General features: G+C 45.1%; 1 protein-coding gene across 2 annotated transcripts in view; it reads left to right on the top strand.

Annotated features, from left to right (window-relative positions):
* Positions 1 to 22,198, top strand: part of CTBP2 (C-terminal binding protein 2) — a 136,827-nt gene that overhangs the window by 71,247 nt on the left and 43,382 nt on the right. Inside the window, exon 2 of one of the 2 annotated variants that reach the window (XM_034062115.1) lies at positions 5,687 to 5,846. In XM_034062115.1, the coding sequence (XP_033918006.1) occupies positions 5,789 to 5,846 (58 nt within the window). In that variant the 5' untranslated portion in view covers positions 5,687 to 5,788. Of the gene's footprint in view, positions 1 to 5,686; positions 5,847 to 20,318; positions 22,009 to 22,198 lie in introns of those variants that run through there. The other variant, XM_034062114.1, reaches the window with a different exon arrangement.

The raw sequence follows: 22,198 nt of genomic DNA, 5'->3' as shown, positions 1-22,198 counted from the left end.
CCTTCTTCCCCTGCTTTATATGCTGATAATGACTCCATATGGTATTGGATATCCCTTGGGTCATTTGGGGTCAGCTGCCGTGGCTGTGTCCCAGCTCCTCACGCACCCCAGTCACTCTGGGATGGGGTGAGGAGCCAAAAAGACCTTGGCTCTGTGCAAGCTCTGCTCAGTGATAACAGAACTCCCCTATGTGATCAATGCTGTTTTCAGCACATACCCAAACCACAGCCCCATACCAGGTACTATGAAGAAAATTAACTGTACCCCAGCCAAACCCAGCACAGAGCCTGGCCCCAAGGTGTGATTTACAGCCTAGGTGGTTCTCCCAGAACTTGGGGAAAATCCTTTTGGTTATTTTTCCCCTAGCATCCTATTTCCCATGCAGTTTAATGGTGTTTAATGGAGCGGGTGAAGTCCGAACCCTGGCCACACAGAAGCTGTGTGATCCCTCTTCCCAAGTGTGAGGGTTTGCATCCCTCAGGCCTTTGAAAAAACCCAAACCCAACCTATTTTATATTTGGGCTAATGAAAATCTATGTTGATTCTCACTACCCCTATAAATGTTTAATCCGTTTCTGGTTCCTGCTGTGCTATCAGCCTTAACAGTGTCTTGACACTATTAGTTCCCTGTGTTGTTTTATTGTGCTTTAAAAGAAATCACCCAAAAGAAGGATCTCACGAAGGATGCTGTTGTCTGTCCCTTCCCTTCCTTTCCATGTGCTTCCCTCCTCCCCTGCAGTAGTGCCAGTGCTTTAGAGAAAGGAGAAGGTGATGAGGGCTGAGAAGGGGCATCGCACTTGTGGATGTGCTGTTGGCACAGGGAGGAAGGATGACAGAGTGTTCACTGTGTTCCTCCTGCATTGTACCATCTCCTTTGTCTGCTTTCCTCCCCTGTCATTATCTCCATGTGTCTCCTTCATTCTTTTTCCCTGCATTGCCTTTCTAACATGGAACTCCACTTCCCAGCCCCTCCTGTCCTCCCCACCAGCTGCCAACATCTGAAGTGATCAGCAGTGGAAATGACCAGAACAGTTAATACCCGGTGATACTATTGCAAGGCTGAAACAGTTCTGAGGGCTGTTCTTGCATTGAAATCACAGTTCAACTGCATTGAGCTTTGGAAAAGTGGACCTTATTATAAAGGAGGATGGAGGAGACTAGCCCTTGGCATCAGTGGCTGCTATCTTCACAGTTACTGGGACATCCTGGTCTGCTGGTGTCCTGCAGTAACCATGAGTGCAAAACCTTCACAGGAATCAATCCATTCCTGTGAGCCTGGGAAATATCTGATAGCATCATCAAAACATTCAGGATGGATTTTCCCTTGCTTAAGGAGTTATACATGTGGAAACCCAGTTTGGATGTAAGGACAGAGATTTTTCCTTTGCTCTTTGGAAACGGGAGCTTTTGCAGTGTGTGGATCTCAGGTTTTTCTGTAGTAGGGATTCTTTGTATTGTCAATGGCATATTTCATAGAGAGCAGAAAATGTAGTCAGAAATCAGGAACAACAGGTTTGTGACTCCGCTATGGGCCTTGGAGTGAGTGGGTTGTTCAGAAAGATGCTGGTATTTGAAGTTAGAGGAGTCCCACTTAACCTGTGACCATGTGTGCACTGGCAGAACTGGTGCCTTCGTGGCACTTGTTCATTCACACCTAGGAAGGCAGCAGTTGTGGCTTTGTTAAGTCCCAGCTGTTAAGCTGCGTTTTGGGCAGGACTCTCAGGTGTGGTTTTATGATGGTTTACCAAAGCCTGCGGTGCTGCAGTGAGGCTGTGCGCTTGCATCTGCTTGTCACAAAATGAGTTTTAAGGAACAGCATTCCACTTTCCTGGGACTGTGCACAGGGAAGGAATGTGTGAGACAAGGTTTTTTCTGGAGCAAGGGGAATGGGGGCTCTGAATCACCTGCTGGGTGCCACTGTGGTTTGATGGCAGCATGTGTGATGGATGCTCAGAAATAGATGCCTAAAGGGGCTACAGGAAACCTGGAGAGGGGCTTGGGACAAGGGCCTGTAGGGACAGGCCAAGGGGAATGGCTTGAACCTGCCCGAACAGGGGAGACTGAGCTGAGCTCTTAGGCAGAAGCTGTTCCCTGTGAGGGTGCTGAGGCGCTGGCACAGGGTGCCCAGAGAAGCTGTGGCTGCCCCATCCCTGGCAGTGCTCAAGGCCAGGTTGGACACAGGGGCTTGGAGCAGCTGCTCCAGTGGAAGGGGTTGGAACTGGATGAGCTTTAAGGTCCATTCCAGCACAGACCATTGTATGTTTTTACTCCTATGCTACCTACTTACTCAGTGAAAAGATGATAGAACAGTAATAATTGAAAGAGAGCTCAGCAAACAACATATTCTTTGCCAAGTCCCCTTTGTCTTACTGTTAGCTAACAGTGCCTCCTGTTTTCGAAAATCACCTTTTCTTTCTACACATTTTCCATCAAAAGCTGGAAAAATAAGCCCTAATGTAGCTTTCTCTGCTCTCATTTTCTGGCTCATAGATTGTGGTATTTAATGAGCAGTATTAAGCTTTTTTAATGCGTTATGTCAGGATTGGGTACTTTTCCCCCAAAAACATCATATTTAAGTACATTCCTTCTTTTAAATAAATAAATAACTGCTGGGCTATCAGCATGTCCGAGGGTTTTCAAGGAAATTTACATTTTGAAAGACACTGTTGGAGGCTAACACGGCCATGCAATTACTGTATGTAAATCACTTCACTTGTTTCCTAATCTTGCTGAAGATGAAGTAGTTTTTGTGCATGCGTCTGCCTCCCTCAAATTTCCTTACACAATGAGCTTTCCTCTTATTTTAATTGCTGACCATGAGTTTTGTTCTGCTGAGCCTGATTGTATTTATTTTATTGTAAGGGGACATTTAGCCTTTGAGATGGGGTTAGATGTAGAAACCATTGAGGATGGATTGAAGTTGGATGTGCATCTAATTGCATCCTCCATTCCATGAATGGAAGAACTGGTTTCTTAATTGCAGCTTCATACTGGGGAATGTCTGCTTGTTCCTGTGCCACTCATATCTGCTTTCCTTCATTTTATCCATCCCTGCCAAATCCTGCTTGGAAGCTCCTGCCATGTATTTAATAAGTCTTTCAAATTGGGCTTTTACTGATGGTTGATGCCATCATGGGTACCTGTCAGGCCAATATGGAATAGTTAACATCCTTAGGAAGGAGTTCAGTTACAGGCATTATGTTAAGCTATGCAGGATTCTGCTAATATGAGCAATAATTTCTCTGATTATTATTAGTTTCTTTTGTAGGAAGTTTTCCTCCAGGGAATAATGCAGGCAATTGAGATGACAAGAGGGAAAAGAACATAATGGAAGCATTTGTCCATCAGAAGATGTGCTCTGTCAAAATCAAATACAGTTTGGATATTGACTTTTTGTTTGGGAGAAAACAGGAAAAAGAGTTGCAACCTAATGATCCATTTGAGCATTTCCAACACAAAATACTAACTTCTCCCCTACCATGACTTTCTTATAACCTGCTATTTCTCCCTGAAATAGAGGTAAAATTCATGTGTATACTTTTAAATATTCATTGTGGAAATGCTATTCCCTGCTCCGGCTTTAGCTACACTAACAGTTTGATCCTTGTTGTAAGAAATATTTTGACTGTAACAAGCTCCTGCCTGTGGAATTGAAGTTCTCAGCTTCTTTTAGAACGTTGCATTAATTATTAATGTGAGTGGGAATCGTGCTCTTTAGCATCTCTATGCTTAAGAAGAAATCAATTAATTATTGCTATAAATCTCAGAGATTACGCTGCAGTCGCGCTGCTGGGAAATTGGCCATTAACTACCAGGAAATCACCCATCTTCCTTTAGTCAGAACTCAGTTGTACCAACACAACCCTTTTCCTTTCCGAAATTAACTATCAATGTGATGCATAATTGATAACCATTTATAATAATAACAATAATACCCATGAAATTGTCATCTCGGTATGCGGCGGCTTTGTTAGAGCCTTTACCCCAGCGTGCTCAGCCTGGGCTGTCGTGTTTGTTAACTGTGTTTGCTGGGAAGTTATTGCTTTTGCTGGTGTGATTTTAGGAGAGCTGGGTGCTGTTGCAGAGGAATAAAACACAAGGTAGAAATGCCTGACGGGACTGTGTGAATCTGAAGAAGCTGAAGGGTTTCCAGAGGGGTTAAGCATTGCTATTGCAGCTCTACATAAGGGGAAGCAAAAGCTGAGGTTACAGCCATTGCCCAGGGTCAGTTTTTGGGCATCAACTTGGATTTTCCTGGTTTTCAGCATCTTCTTCTTGTGTTTTCTGTATTTTATGTGAACCTTTGCTTGCAAACAAGGCAGTGTGAAAATTCACCCACTGCAGAGGAGCTGTTTGGGGGTCAGTTTGAATGAATGGTACCAAGTTTGTGGTTATTGCTGGCTTTCCAGAACCTATTTGGGTTTTTAACCCCTTCTAGTACTTCGTAGGCAGAGTGGTTGAGTGTATCACACGCTCAGCCTATGTAGGCAGAGTCTATTGCACAGCGCAGTACAGGTGGCTACACAGGAGAGGGTTTCTTGCTGTGCTTGTGCCTGTCTTTTTCTTTCTCATCCCTTTTCCCACCCAAATCATGGTGGCATTTTGCTTTGTATCTAGAAATCACAGCTTTCCACTAATTCTGCTCTTTTTTATTGCATTTAAGTGGGCTTAAAAGCTGGTGGATGGCTGGGGGAGGGCAGGAGTCTCTTAAGCAGGAGGCAACCCTGGAAGGTTTGCAGCTCTTATCAGGGTCATCTGTCTTCACCTTTAAAATATGAAAGCGGATATTGAATCGCTGGTAATACAACTTGGTAAAAGAATGAATGCATGTAGTATTGAATGGTTTGAATTCCACTGTCAGCATGAGGTCTTCTCTCGTATGTCTTGATTCATGAATGCTGTTATGGAACTTGCTTTGAAAGACTCATAGCTGTTGGGTAAAAATGCCACCATGGCACATTCAGGGTCTGCAGCTTGAGCTCAGGTCGATCATTCAGGGCTTGAACAAACCTTTGGCTCTCTGTAGGAATAAAAGACCTGAGAGGATCCATTTAGGGTCTTCCTCTGTGTCACCAACATGTAGAGAAGCCTGCAGCTCTTGTCCCTTTGTTGGGCATTTGTTGTGAATCAGCTGCACATACTGCTCTATGGATTGCTCTATTTCACTGGCATTTAAAAGTGTGTACACTAGAAACGGCAGCTCTGTCATCCAAAGTTTAATGTTAACCCTTCATGTACCAAAATAAGGACAGGATAGGGTGACCACTGGAATATGTATGAAGGTCTCATTGTAAATTCAAGTTCCATTGATTACCTTTACAGAGCAAGGGTTAAATAAGGCATAAAAGTGGTGTCTGTATGTGTGAAAGTACTGGAAGAGCAAAAGCTGCTTTCCCTTTTTTATGTACTCTCTAATAATCTTGCAGTGTCTGTGAGCCTACAAAATAGCTGAATGGATTTTATCTGCTAGAAATAGGGTTTTAAGACAAACAAAACCAGGAAGGCCATACCATGCTTCAGCAGCTCTTGTGTACAATGCCGTGCTTTCTGATTGCAAGGACAATAAAGGGGCTGCAAGCTTGATTTGCAGTATAAGATGTGGGACTGATGGGATACCAGGGTTGGAGATGGGGAGGTTTCATCTGGCATGCCAGCAATCCTCATGAACCCTTTTGTTCCTCTGCAGGATCAACAGTGGCGGTATGCACGCCGATTCCTGTGAATATTCCTAAGTTCCTGGGGGACTGCTTTGCTTTTTGAATTGGGAAGTTGCAGAACACCCTTAAGAATGGCACTTGTGGATAAACACAAAGTGAAGCGACAGCGACTGGACAGAATCTGTGAAGGTAAGAGCATGCTCCAGTTGTTCTGTAGAAGCTGACACACAAGGTAGCACATCTAATTTTGCCTTGGTTTTCACAGCACTTAGACACAAAGAGATACAGATCCAGAACTAGATCCCCCATCCTCTTTGCTGGCTCAAAATACAGTCATGCTGTTGTTGAAACATTGGGAAAGGATGTTCTGGTTACTTGTTTGACAATCATCTGCAGTCCTGTGGTCCGGGTTTTACTTAGCTACCACATCTTCTCCTTCTATCCTGATTTGTAATGAAATGATCTAGTCAGTCCCAGTTTGAAGCATAGCTTAAACTTATACTGTCTTTAGGAAAGGGTTGTGCTCAGTTAGGTGTGCTGCTTTCTGGACATCTCTGGCCAGAGAAAGAGCTGGAATGCAGACACTGGTTCTGTAATTCTTCCTTCCCACTCCAGTTGTGGCATCCAAGACAAGCATCCCTCAGGGGCTATGAAAGTAGATAATCCTGTAATATCGACTGTCATCCTATGAGAAATGATGGAGAATTTAAAACAAGTTGTTAGAGTCTTACTTATGGGTTTGGGCATATCATTGGAACAGCTTTTCTTCCGTTGGTGTGTGCTAATAGGGCAGATGTGTTGTAAGTCAATCTGTTGTGAATCGTTCTTTATTAGTAGGACATTACCCTGCCACAGCACAGGTGACTTTTACCTTTTACTTCAGTTTTCCAGCAGGTAAAGGTTTTAGGTAATGTTTTGTATTGCAGCTCGCATCATGTAAGTTACTTTACATCAGGTGATAGCAAACAAGCTTTGACTTTTTGATGTGAACTGATAATTCTTCTATGCAGACCAACACTTGTGCAAGTCTTACCATTGGCAGCAAAGGCAGAACAGAGATATTTTAGACTGAATATCTTAAGTTATTCCTCTTTTGAAAGAGTTCTGGTATTCATCTGCCCCAAAGAAGTTGGATAGTGGCCTGCAGCATAGCGATTTGCAGTATTGAATGCCAATGAGGTGAAATAGGCTCTGCTCAGGGATGAAAGTGCAGAGCTCACAGGGGAGATGCACCATGTCCATTGGAGCAGAAGGTGTGGGGCTTTGTGGAGTCTCCAATGAGTATAAAACACTGATCAGCAGGACTGGGTGGGTTTTGCCTTGATTTTGTGTGTTATGTATTGCTTACTCTCCATTATTGTTGTTTTAAACGTGTCATGAGTTCCTTATCCCTTTTAATTTTGCTCTGTTATTTTGGGAAGGGAGAGGCAAAGCAGACAAGATGAAAGTTAGGAAGCAGTACCCAGGGTACGCTGCAGCGTGGAGCTGCCGATTTCTCCTATTGAATGTCACGAACACTCAGGTGTAGTTTGCTATCTCATCTTCAAATTTCACTTTGAACTTGACTTAAAAGAGTTGTATCAGCTGAGCCTGGGTTTTCAAAAGCTGCCTGCCTGGTTTGATGTTTACTATCAGATCTACTTGCTGAGTGTACAAGAAATTCAAAAGGCTCATACAGCAAACCTGCTAACGGAGCTTTAGATGTGATTGAAGTTGAGATTATTTCCCTCTGATATACGAGCTTTTTTCTTCTTTCTTGGTCAAAAGGTATTCTTTTTCTAATGTGTAAATGTGTAGAAAACAGAACTTTTTAAAGTATACTTTGTCATTTGCCACTTGTTCTGTAATTTGATTGAAATGCTGGGATTCACTGTTGTAAGACACGGTTGTGTGGTATTTATAAGCAGCAGGTTAAGACTAAGAGTAAGCAACATTATAATAATTGCCTTGAAAAATGCAAAAAACTTAGGATTTGCCAAAATACTTGACTTGTAGGACAGCAGTGTACTATGGTGGCATCCCTGATGGCTATTTCCTACTATATGTTTCTAATTTTGGATTATCATAGAATCACAGAATGGTTTGAAAGGGACCTTAAAGCTCCTCCAGCTCCAACCGCTGCCACAGGCAGGGACCCCTTCCACTGGAGCAGCTGCTCCAAGCCCCTGTGTCCAACCTGGCCTTGAGCACTGCCAGAGATGGGGCAGCCACAGCTTCTCTGGGCACCCTGTGCCAGCGCCTCAGCACCCTCACAGGGAACAGCTTCTGCCTAAGAGCTCAGCTCAGTCTCCCCTGTTCTGGCAGGTTCAAGCCATTCCCCTTGGCCTGTCCCTACAGGCCCTTGTCCCAAGCCCCTCTCCAGCTTTCCTGCTGGCCCTCTTTAACTATTTGAAGTGTAAGATTACAGCACAGTAGAGCACTGAAGAGAGGCCATTCCAGCTGCTGGGAAAACACACTTTGGAAAAAAAACCACCATTTCTTGTGGTTGTACCTTAAAGGTATATGGAATAACCAGTGAAAGCTGGTTAGAAATTAGGCAGCTACTTCAGCAAGGCTGAGGAGTCTTTGCTATCAAACTTGCTAAAGCACTTGTGCAACTTTCCTCTTTAAAAAGTGACTGTGATACAGAGCTCTATTTACCTGATGAACAGCTCAATGTTTCCTGGTCTGCAGGTGGTTTTCTGTGCTTTTTATGGAGTTGTACATACCGTACCGTGCCTTTTACTATTCACAACACAAACCCTTGGGGAGTTTTCTAGGAATGGACTTGATTCCATGCAGCAGGATGGCGGCAGGTCTGGAGGTTAAATACCCTCGGGCTACATATTGGAATCACTACTCATCCTGCCAAATGGGTTGCTCTTCATACGGGCTCAGTAAAAACATAACTAGTCATATGTTGGGGGAAATAGCTTACAAACTGTCGTGGTGTTAAAAAGAGTACATTAAGAAGCTGCACTGTTTGTATTACTCTGTTAAACGTGCATCTGGCATGGAAAATATAATCCAAGCCATACAAGGAGGTGGAATCTTTGAAAACGCTGGTTCATGGCCTTTATAGGCAGGTTTATGAGTTTTCCAGGAAGAGAAAAGCAGTTCAGCCTCCCTGCATTACTCAGCTTGACCAGCTCCTCTGTGTTGTTTTAACATGTGCTAATGACATGTTTGTATGACGGCGTTCCTTTTTGCTCCAAGCAGGCTCTTTAGAAGGTGACCTTTTCACACCAGGTAACTCCATAGAAAAACACAGGTGGGATAAGGGTGTAGGCTTGAGGGAATAAAGGAATTTTAAGGCAACAGCCTGCAGTGAATACATTTAGAGCAATCTGTTAAGAATTAAGTGGGTTTGTGATGCTTGTCCGAGTGCAGCAATGCCAGAGTGCGCTCACAGTCATCTTGGCTCACCCGTTCCTTTCTTTTCTGGTTGTCCCAGAGAGTTTGGGTGCCTATTCTGTAATTGGATCCATGTGGATGGAAAGATGTACCCAGTGAATGGCTGCGGCCTTTGAAACTAATATATGCAGAGTGGTTTATATAATTCCTGTTTGTGGAATTGTGTCTAATTACATAGCGGGTCAAAATACGCTTTGGAGGTGGAGCTGCTGGTGCTGGGTTTAGTTAGGCTTGTCCTGCACCCCCTGGTTCAGATCCTGTTCCCATTAGCTTGTAATTTTGCCACATTGGAAATTCGTTTGAGCTGAAATTTTCCATTCCCTGATGGGTTTTTTACCTCGGGGTGGATTCCAAATTAAATGGAAGTTGCAGCAAAACTTGTGGAGCTGTGTTTGAGTGGGACATGGAGACGGGTGTTCTGCTGTGTCTGAAACAAAGCAGAGCCACACTCCTGCAGCCATGCAGTGGTACCCGCCTGCTCTGGTTTTGGCTCAAAGGGGTCTGAATCTTGCTGTGGTGCCCGGAGTGTGCTGTTATTGTTGCCAAATTTGGGGCAATTTCTCCGTCTTTGAGGGGAATGAAGTGAAAGATCAGCTAAGGCAGCTGGGGGTGATGTCTTGTGCTCTGTAATGTTCTTCCCAGCACTGGGGTAGTGGGGACCTCTGCCAGAGTAGAGGGTTAGGGGACATGGGAGCAGTCAATTGGATCAAGGAGGCAGGAGAGAGCCTGTGTGAGGAAAGTGAGAGCAGGAGCTCAAACAACAGGACCTCAAACTCAGGTGCTGCAAGAAATAAGGTTACCTTTTTATCCTTCATGACCACTTCATTTTGTTACAATGGTCTTTGATTGCATGATACTACAGATATATGTGGTATTTCCCCTTCTCTTGTAAGCCTGGCAGTTTCCTCCTGCTCTTTCCAGCCTCCTCTGCCTCCCTCTGGGCAGCAGAAAGCGAGTGGAGCTCCAGGTTGAGGATAAGCTGTGGGAGGCTCTGCTAAGATGACAGAATGTGGGCAAGATGTGCAGTATTTCTGCTACCCTATTTTCCTTGCTGCTTTGCTGAAGGGAAGGTTCAGCTGCAGAATCCAGCCACAGACAGTTGTGTCTCTGGTCCAGGTTGCAGTGTGGGACTCTCACAGCAGCAGTTTCAAGCCATCAGCAGCAGTAACCCTCAGGGTAGGAGCCTGAGTGCCTTTCCTTTAGGAAACAACAGACATTAGGTATCATTGTTTCTGTGCTACCTGTGGCAGAGCAAGGTGTTGATCAGTGCTACCAAGAAACCCAAGCTCAGAAGGCAGTGGCATTTCAGGTGCATGACATCCATCATGGATCCAGGGCTCATATAAGGCATTCCCCTGCAAGGAAATAACTTGAAGCATCACTTCTCCCCACCTTGCTGCTTGCTTAGCTGTTCTTTACCCTGTGCTTCTGTGACCATGGTTAAGAGATATTGAATAATACTGTGAGCTAGACAGGGAGTGAGGAGCAGCCCTCCACGGTTGCTTGTGGTGTCTTTGGGAACAGTCTGTCTGGGAAGCCAGAGGAGGAGGTGCTATGGAAGCATGCAGGGTTGTGTTGTCACCTCCTCGTGAAGCATAGAAACTTAAGGGACAAGGCAGTAGTGGTGGCACATCCAGGAGACAGGATGGCTATAATGGTTCTGGCTTTTCAGCTGTATTTGAACAGTGCATAGTGTCTGGGGTCACACACCACTAGCAGCAGAATAAGGAATAGGTTCTCATTCAACAACTGCAGTCCATTCACATTTAAAGAGAGGGGGAAATGTACTTAGAAACTGCAAAGCAGTCAAATTGCAAGTTGTGAAAGCAACACAAATTCTGGTGTCCTCTCATTTTCCAAGCTGTAGTGTTTTGTTAATGTGGTATTGTGTAGGAAATAATCAGTTATAAGATCCTGTGGCACATGGAATACCAGAAAACTAATTGTTTCACTGCTCAGCATCTTTATTCTGGAGCATTACATGTCTGAGGGTCCCAGGAATGACTGGGCACCTCTGGAACGTGGCTTGCTCCTTTGTATAACGTAACACTGGCCAAAATGAGTACGTTAGATGCTTGGGTGGAGGGATTTTCTTCCATTCTTGTAAATTTGCATGCCAAGTAGCATCTGATAATACTTATTTTTACTGCTTAGAAATAGAATCTTCTTATCTGAGGAAATTCTTATCACCACTAGTCATTTGATGAGAAACAATGTGTTAAAGATGATATCAAGTGTGGAAGAAACTGCTTGTCCTGGGTAAAAGTGACTGACTTAGGATAAATATAGACTTTTTTTTTCCTAGTGGATTTGGGTTTCTTTGTTCCATAAATATAAAGCACAGTACAAGGATTTCCCTCCCACAATAAAGCCTTTTTATAGTTTCCACCTCAAAGCACATTAACTATCAGGCTTTTAAGGAAGGCTTGCTTACCACATTTTGCCTAGAGAAAAGGCAGAGTTAGCTTGTCAGATCCTCTGCCATTGCACCCTGTGCTGATTTATGCTGACTGACAATCTGTCTGGCTGTTCCTGATGTCTTGCTCTTCTGAGAGTCCATATTTAGTTATTTGAAGCCTCCTTTATGTCAGGCTTGGGGATTACTTGTTATTAATATGTTTTGTTAGATTTTTAAGGGTGTTTTTAATTGGAGAGAATCCTGTGGAAGAAGAAAGTTCAAGAAACCTCACTGGGTTCATAGACATCATTCAGGCTAATAATTACCTTGTTATAAGACCTTATTCTGCCTGAGGGGAGACTGAGCTGAGCTCTTAGGCAGAAGCTGTTCCCTGTGAGGGTGCTGAGGCGCTGGCACAGGGTGCCCAGAGAAGCTGTGGCTGCCCCATCCCTGGCAGTGTTCAAGGCCAGGTTGGACACAGGGGCTTGGAGCAGCTGCTCCAGTGGAAGGGGTCCCTGCCTGTGGCAGGGGTTGGAGCTGGAGGAGCTTTAAGGTCCCTTCCATCACAAGCCAGGCTGGGATTCCATGATAATATGATTCCATGATTTTCAGCTCTTTGTTGTGTTGAATCAAGAGCTTCCTGTATTTGTTAGCTGAACATTTCCTTTGTAGTGTATAGCTCATATCTACAAGTATGCTGTTGTCCTACAGCATGAAGGTGTAGGCTGCTCAAGTAGTCTTTCAGTTTTTCTATACACCCAGTTCTATGCTGTGTGTCTCCTGTGACGTGTCATAGCGATACATGCATAAGAAGACATAGGACTTGAGCCAGGTATGAAACCAGCCTGACAAAATCCCCCAGGCAAACAATAAGACACATTTAGGTAAAGTTACAGACAAAAAAACATCATTAATTCCGTATGAAACTTTGCTGTAATCAATACGTGACTCAAACTGTTGCAGAAAGGAGAGTTCCCCTTTCCCTGAGGCCTGAGTGCTCTATGCACAGGAATAGGGAAAAATACTTCTGTTGTGTTCTCTTTGTGGTTTAGGCCACATTTATGGTAACTTAATATGTATCTAACTCTTAATTCTGCCTTGTATTTTTCCATTTTCCACCAGCCTTAAGACAAGGTTCTGCGTAACAGGCTTTACAACTTCATGTCATTAATTAAGAAACAATTACAGCTGATGACTTCAATGCCATCAACTTAATATTCATCCTTACCACATTTCCCATTTAAATTAACTGGTTTAGGGGTTAGAATGTTGTCATCGTATCTGGGTTTTTCCTCCTTACTCTCAATCCTCCCCAGCATTTAAAGATTACTCAGAAAACATCCCCAGAATACGCAAGGAGAAGCCACGTGAAGGATCATAGGAGCAGCAGCCTCAGGGCAGCCCTGTTGTGTATTCCCAGGCTCTGGAGTGTGGGAGTGCTGCAGAAGCCAGCATCCAGGGGGTAGAATTTGAATGCTTTACCTCTTCCAAGCATGTGATGGGAAATGATCAGTCCTTGGGGATAGATGAGAAACAGGATGGATTTTCCTTCAAAATGCCAGCAAAATCTCGTGTCTAACTCCTAAGTTAGAATCTTTTGAGGACTGATGACGTTTGGATCTGGACCAGACTTTAGGTGTGATTCTGATTCTCCTGAATATTTACTAGTAAATATTTTGACAGGATTAGGACATCTGGCTATATTAAACTAAAGCTGCGGAGAAACGCATTACACAACTCTTCTTTCATACTTTTTTGGTATCCACAAACAGATGTAATGGATCCAAGTGCCAAAACAGTGAAGGTTTTCATTATGCCTTTTATATCGGAGAGCTTTCTTCAAAGAGCAAGTTTCTGGAGCTGCTTGTGCCTTTTTGTTGCCTTAAAATTACACGACATTGATCATTTCTTACTGACACTTTTATATGGCCCATTAGCTTGACACTATTAACTTGCTTTGGGATTGTTTTCAGATTGTCTTTTTAGGGTTTTGTTGAAACAAAACACTCTCTGCTGCCATCTAGCACCTCAAAACTTACTAATAAACAGCTTCTGTTCATAAAATAGCCTATAATTTTAGTTTGACATCCATTTTGGGGAGAAAACAGTTTCTCTGCCTGCTGTTGATAACAGGATTTGATTGAATCGGCAAACCTAAGCATAGGATGCTGATGACTTTGGCGTCATCCCCACTGGGGAGCAGTGCTCCTCAGGGATGGTGAGGGACCACAGTAAGAATGCAGATGTCTCTCCACCTTTAATACTTTGATTTGCTTATTGCAGTACAACAATATAAAATGCCAGTCTTTTAAAAAAGCAATGCATTAAAGTGTTTTAGTTAAAGTAGTATTTCCTGCTGTATGGTTTTGGTTTTATCAGCATTGGGTTTGCAAGAGAAGTACTTGTTTCAAGCCCTTGGCATCAATAGAGTAAGTAAGGCAGAGACACCCTGAATCCCAGCCTGTTTATCTCCTCAGGACTGTGTTACCATCTAGCAATTAATTATTTCTTATGCAAAGCCCAGACATGCATGACAGAGTTCAGAATTACAATATATATTCATTTAACAATGGATTTCTCTACTGCTTTCTGGGACAGATATAATTCCTGTGCTTTTCATTACACATGCCATTTAAATCTTGATCCTGCATTCTTATTAAAAATGATGAGATTTGACCTCAATTCTAATACCCAGTTTTGGAGACAAGGTGCTTGATGTGATTTCTAGAGGATTATTTTGAAGAGCATTCGTAGATTAGATCTTTGGGAATAGTTAAGGGATGTGCCCAACGAACCTCGGCTGCTGGCTTTTAGACTGCTGTTCAGCATCCAGATTGGGGTTTATTTTGTAGCCCTTGAAAGTGTGTAGTTTTGTGGTGCAGGGATACATGTGGTGATATTATTATCCCTTTGTTGATGCAGGAATGTGACAATGCTGTTTCTGATAACTTTTACTGGAGTCTCCCCATACTTGAAGGCAAAATTGTTTCTGATTGAAGTGTCAAGAGCTTGTATGATTCATTCCAATGCTTCAAAGCATGTTTTTGAGCTGGTCTTCTTGTCTTTTACTGCAAGTGTATTTTAGAAGATTGCTAGCTTCCTGCATTTATTTACCTGCAATTTGACTTTCATCCCAGATGGCAAATCACCAGGGCTTTGCCAGGGGAGCAGGATAGCAGGAGGTGATGAGTTATTGTGTGCTCATCAGGATGCTTCTGTGCATACCTTATTCAGTGATAAATGTAAGGCAATTGGAGGTAGGTACCATTTGGTGAAAGATGGGTGAATACCTCTAGCCAGAGAGCTGTTGGCATGTGGCAGTGCTTGGAGACATAGCACAGGCTGGTCAGGAGGGTGGGAAGGAGCCTGTCTCCTACACCTACACCAAGCTCATTCCAAGCAGAGATAGGCACAATAAAGCAATGAAGAGGCATGCATTCGGGTCTACAGTGATAAAACGAAAGGTCACTGTAGCTTTATGATGTGAAATGCTTCTGTGTGCCTTCTCAGCATGACACCAGCTGGTGTGAGTGAAGAGGCTTTGCATCCTCTCCTGTCACCTCGATATGTGGGATTTCAGGGGATTCTTGGGAAATTACTCAGAGCAGCACTGCAATATTGTGTCATCATGTTTGAGTCAACGTCTGCTTTGTTGTTCCACGGGAGGTAGGCTCCTTTGTGCCTCTGCATTTATTTAGGTACAATATCGACCTTTTATTTTCCATATGCATGGGCCCATTCTTACACAGCCAGTGGGAGCAGCAGCCAAACCCAGTTACAGATTCCAGTTTATGCATAGCATTTAGAGGCAGCATGTGCTCGTGCATTCCTGTAGCTTGTCACACATGTGAGCCATGGTTATGGCACATTTCTATCCCAGCGCCAGGGGGGTTGAGCTGCAAATGGACATAAGCTTTTGTTTTTGGCTTTAAAGTCATCAAAACACAGAGTTACATGAGGCAGTGATTGTTTAATAATCGGCTGATCTTAAGAGTGTTTTGTTGTAGCGCACCAAGTTGGTATTCGAGAGTGTTTTGTTAAAGTTACAAAGCATCTATGCTTTTGGTTTGGAAATTGGTAAAAGCATGTGGCATGGCTTCAAGCGCTGAGTGCTTTCAGATGCTGTTCTGTTCCTTTGATTATTGAAAATGATTCCAGCACAATCCTGCTAATTTTCTCTTTATACTCCTCTAATTTCAGGAGACTGTTAGAAAGTCCATCCAGGCAGAGTGCTTATTGCCACTGTGAGATTTTTGCGGAGCCAAATTTTAGCAAATGCACTAATTTCCAAGGATTTGGAACATTTCCTTCCTGCTTTTCTTCTCCCAATTTGTATTTTTTGTTAATCTGTGTGTGTGTGCATTATTCACAGTGAACTCTATTCCTTTCCTTCTCCGTAGTATCCATGGTATACCACAGTATAGCTCAGCACCAGCTCATTTCTGCTTCCACAGCATCCTGCAAGCTGAACGTAGGAGGATGATATTCAGAAAAGGCTTTGGGGGTCATCAGGCACAATAACACGTGGGCCTTGGAAGCCCAGGCAGTGAGGGCAGAAGCATTTATCCTGCTGGTAGCTTTGTCCCTTGTCACTTGAAAACATATGACAAACACTGATTAATCTTAACACCATCTGAATGTGATGGGTGTATATTGCTATATCCTTCTTGATGGAATGGGAATCGGTGAGTAAGGAATCAAGTAATTTACTCGCTGACAGTGACAGAGGGAAGTGTAAAGGCTGGGTGGGTGTCCTGATACCTGCTCTCCCTATTAACACAAGATGTATTTGTTCTCTAAAGAGCTCTTCACTACTAGGGGTAGAACTGCTTTGCCTTTGAAAGAGAAATAGCCTTTCCAATACTGATGCACCTTACAGTCTGTGCCAGAAATCACATTTGGCATGTTCACTACATTGTTTCAGTTCCACTCTCCCCCAGAAGGAAATAATTTGGGAGAAAAAAAATCACCATTTTACCACTCTAAAGAATCCTTTTTTCTTTTTTGCCCCAATAGAAACAAGATTTAAATTTGCAATTGAAAAGTATTTTGCAGTAACAAACAGCAAATCTAAACCCAATCTGTACCATTTTGCTACAGGGTAATTTTTCCAGCAAGTTGCTTTCAGCATCTGTAATGAAAGGTTCTACATCAATGCGAATGAAATTTCACATCCAACCTGCCCTGTGTCAGTGCTGCAGACACCAAAGAGCACTGTTTACACAGTTGTGTTGCAGATTTAACGTCCTGATTTCTTATCATAGGCATTATGTGTAAAACAGACTCTCCTTATGGGAAGAAAATTGCGCTTTCCAGCACTGTGTAGGATACTTCTTTCATATCCACTGTGAGTGGTTTCCAGAATCCTATTTCATGCCATTTGGTTTTGAATGTGGTGTTTAAACGCTGGGCCCACCTTCCTTCTACCCTGTCATTACCTTTATTCCAGAGCAGACTTCTCCTGTTGTCATATCACGGCAAAATTTGCTGTGTGTTAGATCACCATTAAACTGAAACTCAGGGTATTAAGTCAGCACTGTGCATTTTTCATGTGATCTGAAATACCAGAGCATTTAATCTCTTGATCAGCTTTTTTCCCTTCTTCTTTTGTGCATGTGTGTATGTGGTTTTTAACCCCAAATACTTCTAGAATTAAAAGATAAAGGGAGAATAAATTTTCCTGTCCCACAGTCCTTCATCTCCCCCTCATGTTGAGAACACGAGTGCCGGAGCCTCCTCTGCTCCTGAGAATGATGAGATGAGCTCTGTTGGGTTGTGCCCTGGTGCCTCCATATCCCCTCCTGGCCATTGCTGCCTGGATATGAATTCAGGAATAGCTGTGGAGTTCCTGGAATTTGCATAGGCAAAGCTTTTAAGAGTGCCAAAAACCAAAAAGGAAAATGAAAGACCCTTACTCCCCATACATAAATGTTTCATTCCAATCATTTCTTATTCATTCCTTGGGGGTGTAACATAACCTTGCTGTGTGGTGGCATGGGAGGCTGCACAGCTCCATAGTTCCTGGGCACATCTTCCCCTCTGGCTGTGGGGTTGATCAGCAAGAAGAGGGGCCAGTGGAGCCCCCAAAGAGGATATCTGCACCATGACTGCAGGGAAAAGTACATGTCCTACAGCCCCTGGTCCTGCAAGCAGTTACCTCTGCTTGGTGTGGGGCATAGGAACAGTTAATTTGTTCCATTGAGGTCAGTGTATGGAATCAATCATCCATATGCATGAGTGTCCCCAGAGTCGGGTTTGAAGTTAAAGTTTCCTGGCTCCTGTGAAGGAGGTGTGAAAGGAACACATCCTGCCCAAGGGCTGCAAGGTTGCATCCATGCAACCATGCAAGGTGGTCCTCAGAGCCCAGGCTTGCTCCTGCACTTGAGTGGAAGGGAGTTTGGAGGAGGGTCCTCCAGTCTTGTTGTTACCCATGTGTGCACTGGAGCTGGGCAGGACACAGCAACCACTTACAGATCTGTTGGTTTGGGTGAGGATGCTTCTGTATTGTCCATCATGCGGCCCAAGAGCTTATTACAGGTTTTGTGCTGTTTTCAGAGGCAAGAAGTGCTCAAAGCTCCCTTCTGACTTCCCTTGCAGTTGTTCAAGATCAGCACTTTTAGATTTGAATTCCTCTATGGTGTGGTATTTTTCCATTGTCAAGCAGAGCTTTAACATGGCAGCTATGTTCATTAGTGATTTCTTTTGAAGGCAATGGTGGAACATGCCCTTGATCTATAGACCAGGATTTTACTGTCCTTTTTCATATACATTTTTGGTAGCTTTATTCTGCTGCTTCAGAACAAACAAATGGCATGGATCTTGTTATGTCCACTTGGGAATACAGCTTATTCTTTAGCAAAATGCTGTAATAAAACGGTTTTGTTTGTTAAAATGTTCTCTGCTGTATTTATAAGCCACAAATGTATCTTCCCGTTTTGACTCTCATAAAAGAAGAAATTTTCCAATGCGCTTTCAGTTTGTTAGTTAATTCCATATAATGCCAATCAGATATTTCCTGAGAACGGCATAGATAATCTTTGGGGGCCCCTGTTTTGCATGGCTGTGCAATATCCAGCATCATTTTAAAGGCTGTGAGTCTTAGGGGTGGAACTGGAGGAGAGAATGTTTGAAGAGGATTTATAATGTTTACTGCAATAAAGAAATTTAGGGATTACTCAAAGATCCTGTCAGTATTTGGGTCAGAAATATAGCCCAGAGGTATTAGTATGATAGGCAAGTAGAAGCATTAGACTGTATTAGTGATTTAGCTATCATAATAGCACAATAGTTTACCATGTGATGGGTACTGCACTAAACATTTATTGTGGATTAGCCAGGAAAAACGCACAGGCTGTCTTGTAGACAGAGCAGGGCAGGTGAGTGTTATCCCTTTGACTGGGTCCATCCTGGAAAGGGTGTGTTGGAGGTGAAGAAATCCGTGATCACAGCAAATAAAAGCAAACTCATTTCCATCTATTTTTAATGTAAAAGGAAAGCGTTGCTTCCCCAGCAGTGGTTAGCAAACCAAGTAACGTTTGACCTGTTCCTTGGAAAGGAATATCTGAGCGTGAGCAGCATGTGATAATTTAGATACATGTTGTTAGCCACCGCTTTAATATCACCTCTGAAAACGGTGGCTATCTATGGAAATTCTCATTACATGCCCAAATAACAATTTTCTGTGGTGTGATTCCATCTAAATCCTGTTGCCTGCTCTGAGTGTAAAAAAAAACAGGCTTAATCCACATGAATATTGAAATACTGCTAGGTACAAATTGAGTTTGTCTGATGTTTCTGAGTGGTTTCACATCTCACAAAGTTTCTCCAAAGGAAGCCGGAGATGATGAACAAAAGTCTACAGTTCCTTTTTCTTTGTAAGACCAGGCTTCAGATCCCCTGAATCCTCCCCTCCTTCTCTGTGACCTCTGCTAGGGTCTTAAAATCATGCATTCCAGATTACACCTCCACAATTTGCAGTCCTGGGATGATGAAAGGATTTATGTGTTATGATACTAATGTAAAGAACCCTTCCGGAGTGTAGTTAGTACGGCTAATTCGAAACTACAACAAAAAAAGTCATTTCCGAAGCAAATTCCAATATAAAAGCATTAAAGAGACCCCTAACTAACTTCTAATCATTCTTGTGTTCTTGAGTGCCTTGCACCAGCCTTTTTTTAGGCCTGCCTGCTTGCTCCCGTTCCATTTGTCCTTAGCTGTGTGCAGTGGATTAGCATTTCATCAGGGTGGATTAAGATTGAGCTGACACTGAAGCTTTCCTTTTTATTTTTACATGTGTGGGGATGAGCGGATACATGGACATTTCCTTATCCCGCTGATGATTCCTGGTGGGTGCTGGTTCAGCCGGGACCCCCTGAGAGCACGAGGAAAACACCAACCGAAACGTTAACAAAACAACATGTAAAATGATGACAAAAACCCCCATTCCCCAGGGGAGAAATTGCATTGAGGTTGCTGGCTGGGAGATTTCATCAGGCTAAAATGATGTCACATGGAGCGAGGGCTTTAGCAGTTTTATTTAGCTCCTAATCCCCGCACACTGCTCGGCCAGTTGTCCATGTGCCACCGTCCCCAGCGGCACAGGATAAAGCATCTGGGCTGAGCGCAGCCGTCCTCTTCATCAGCCACACTGCACGGGAAGGGTCTGTGCCTCCTCCGACCTGGAGCGAGGGCTTTGCCTGCTCAGGTTTCCAAGGATTAATAATTCAGGCAACGCTTTGAAAGGCAAAACTGCTGGTGGGTGATTCGTGAAGTCCTGGGAGAGCTCAGGCAAAGCACAGTCAGCTTTGGATGCGCGCTGAGAAGGAAGGTGGGATCTCTTCATCTCGGTGGGATCCAGCGGCCTCGTGGCGATGCCCATACCCAGCAAGCACCCCAACATCGGCCGCTCGCAGAGCTGGGATGCTGCCGGATGGTACGAAGGCAACTGGGAGAGTGAGAACGCCTTCGAGTACCAGCGCCTGCCGGGCCGGAGGAGCTCGCTGACCTATGGCAGTGAGGGTGGCTGGTATGAGCCACCGAGAGCCAACGATATCACCTTGCAGGGCGGCGCGGAGCTGAAGCAAGAGGCGTACCCATACCAGGACAACACATTCCCCCCAGGGCCCCTAAGGAAAGGCTCCGTCCCCGACTTCGCCTACTGCGACCGGCAGGCGGCCATGGCGGGCCGGGGCTCCCTGCCACCCCAGGATTACTACAGCGACCCATCCCTGGCAGCTAGGTCAGCCAAGGACCCCCGCTGCTATCGTGACCACATGGTGACCAGGCCATTGGTGAGCTATGGGGCACCCGGCACACGGATGTCCTGGGAACAGCCCCCAGGGCGCCTGCCTGCCCCACCGGAGGCTGCCCGCCTATACCGGGACCCCAAACTGGGTCTGGATGGGCAGCGGATGCGTGGCAGAGATGCCTCTCCAGCATGGTACGGCACGGAACCGCATGGACCAAGGTATGCAGCTGAGCCCCCTGCCTTCCCTGGCAGGCAGGTTTATGGTGATGGGTCGGAGAGGCCACCTGAGCCGGTGGGGAGCAGGCAGGCTGCCCCAACATGCCTTGTGGTGGATCCTGCTGGCAGCACCGGCAGCAGCTATGGGCCAGGCAGGGAGAGCACTGGTGCCAAGGGGCCCTATGACAGCTATGAGGCAGCAACGGTGACCCCTTCCCATCCACCAGTGCCCCCCACTTTCCCTGGGCCAGAAGGGAAGAGGAGCTTCGATCCTGAGTTTGTGGCATTGCTTCGTGCAGAAGGTGTCTCAGAGAGCACCTTTGCTGCCCTGCTGCAGCAGGGCTTTGACTCACCGAGCCTCCTGGCCATGATGGAGGAGAACGACATCAAGTCGGTGGCTCCCAACCTGGGGCAGGCTCGTGTGCTGTCCCGCATCGCCCACAACTACAAGGCAGAAATGCAGCGCCAGGAGCGCAGGAGTGGGGTGCTGCGCCCCAGGACCCGTTCCAACAGCTTCAGCCACCGCAGCGAGCTGCCGGGGGACTATGGGGTGCCCCTCGGCTCTGGACCCACCGCTGATGGTCCTGCCACCCTGCAGCACCCACCTCCGCTGCAGCCGCTCTCACCAAGAGCAGGAGAGATGCACCGCCGGCCATCCAGCGCCCCAACACAGCATCTATTGGAGACTTCCACCTACCCTGCTTCAACAGGGGCTCCTCAGGGGCCACACTTCCTCCCTGGTTCTGGATACAACACCCCCCTGCCTTGCAACACGCACCCACGTCCAGCTTCCACCTACTCTGCTCCAGGCAGCGTGCCCATGACCACGGGCAACCCACATGCCAGCCCCAAAACAGCCTATCCCACCACGTACACCGTGCCCATGGAGCTGATGAAGAGGGAGCGGACAGTGGCAGCATCACCAGCACCCAGCCCACATGGAAGCCCACAGCTCCTCCGCCGGCCGGGAGCAGCGGGAGACAGCAACCTGGCACCCACTGGACCTGCTTTCCCTGCCCAGCTGTCCCCATATCCAAAGCTCAGCAGGCGCACGGGGCCCCCCGTCATCGTCTCCACCATGGCAACGCCTGAACCAAGTAATTTCTAAGGGTCTTAGCCCATAGAGTAGTTTAGAACTTGTTGTTGTTGCTTATGTTAATCCCCTCTAAAAGCCAGTTGAATATATTGGGGTTTCATGCCTAAATATTAGACACTTTCCTATACAGAAAAGGAGGTGAATAGGATTTCTTCACAGGCCCACACTTGCTTTGTGGAGCTAAGGATGCT

This window comes from Melopsittacus undulatus, chromosome 4 (assembly GCF_012275295.1).
Source record: "Melopsittacus undulatus isolate bMelUnd1 chromosome 4, bMelUnd1.mat.Z, whole genome shotgun sequence".
NCBI classification, from domain to species: domain Eukaryota; kingdom Metazoa; phylum Chordata; class Aves; order Psittaciformes; family Psittaculidae; genus Melopsittacus; species Melopsittacus undulatus.
Note: the sequence above shows the minus strand (reverse complement) of the source record. Positions and strands in the feature narration are given on the sequence as shown.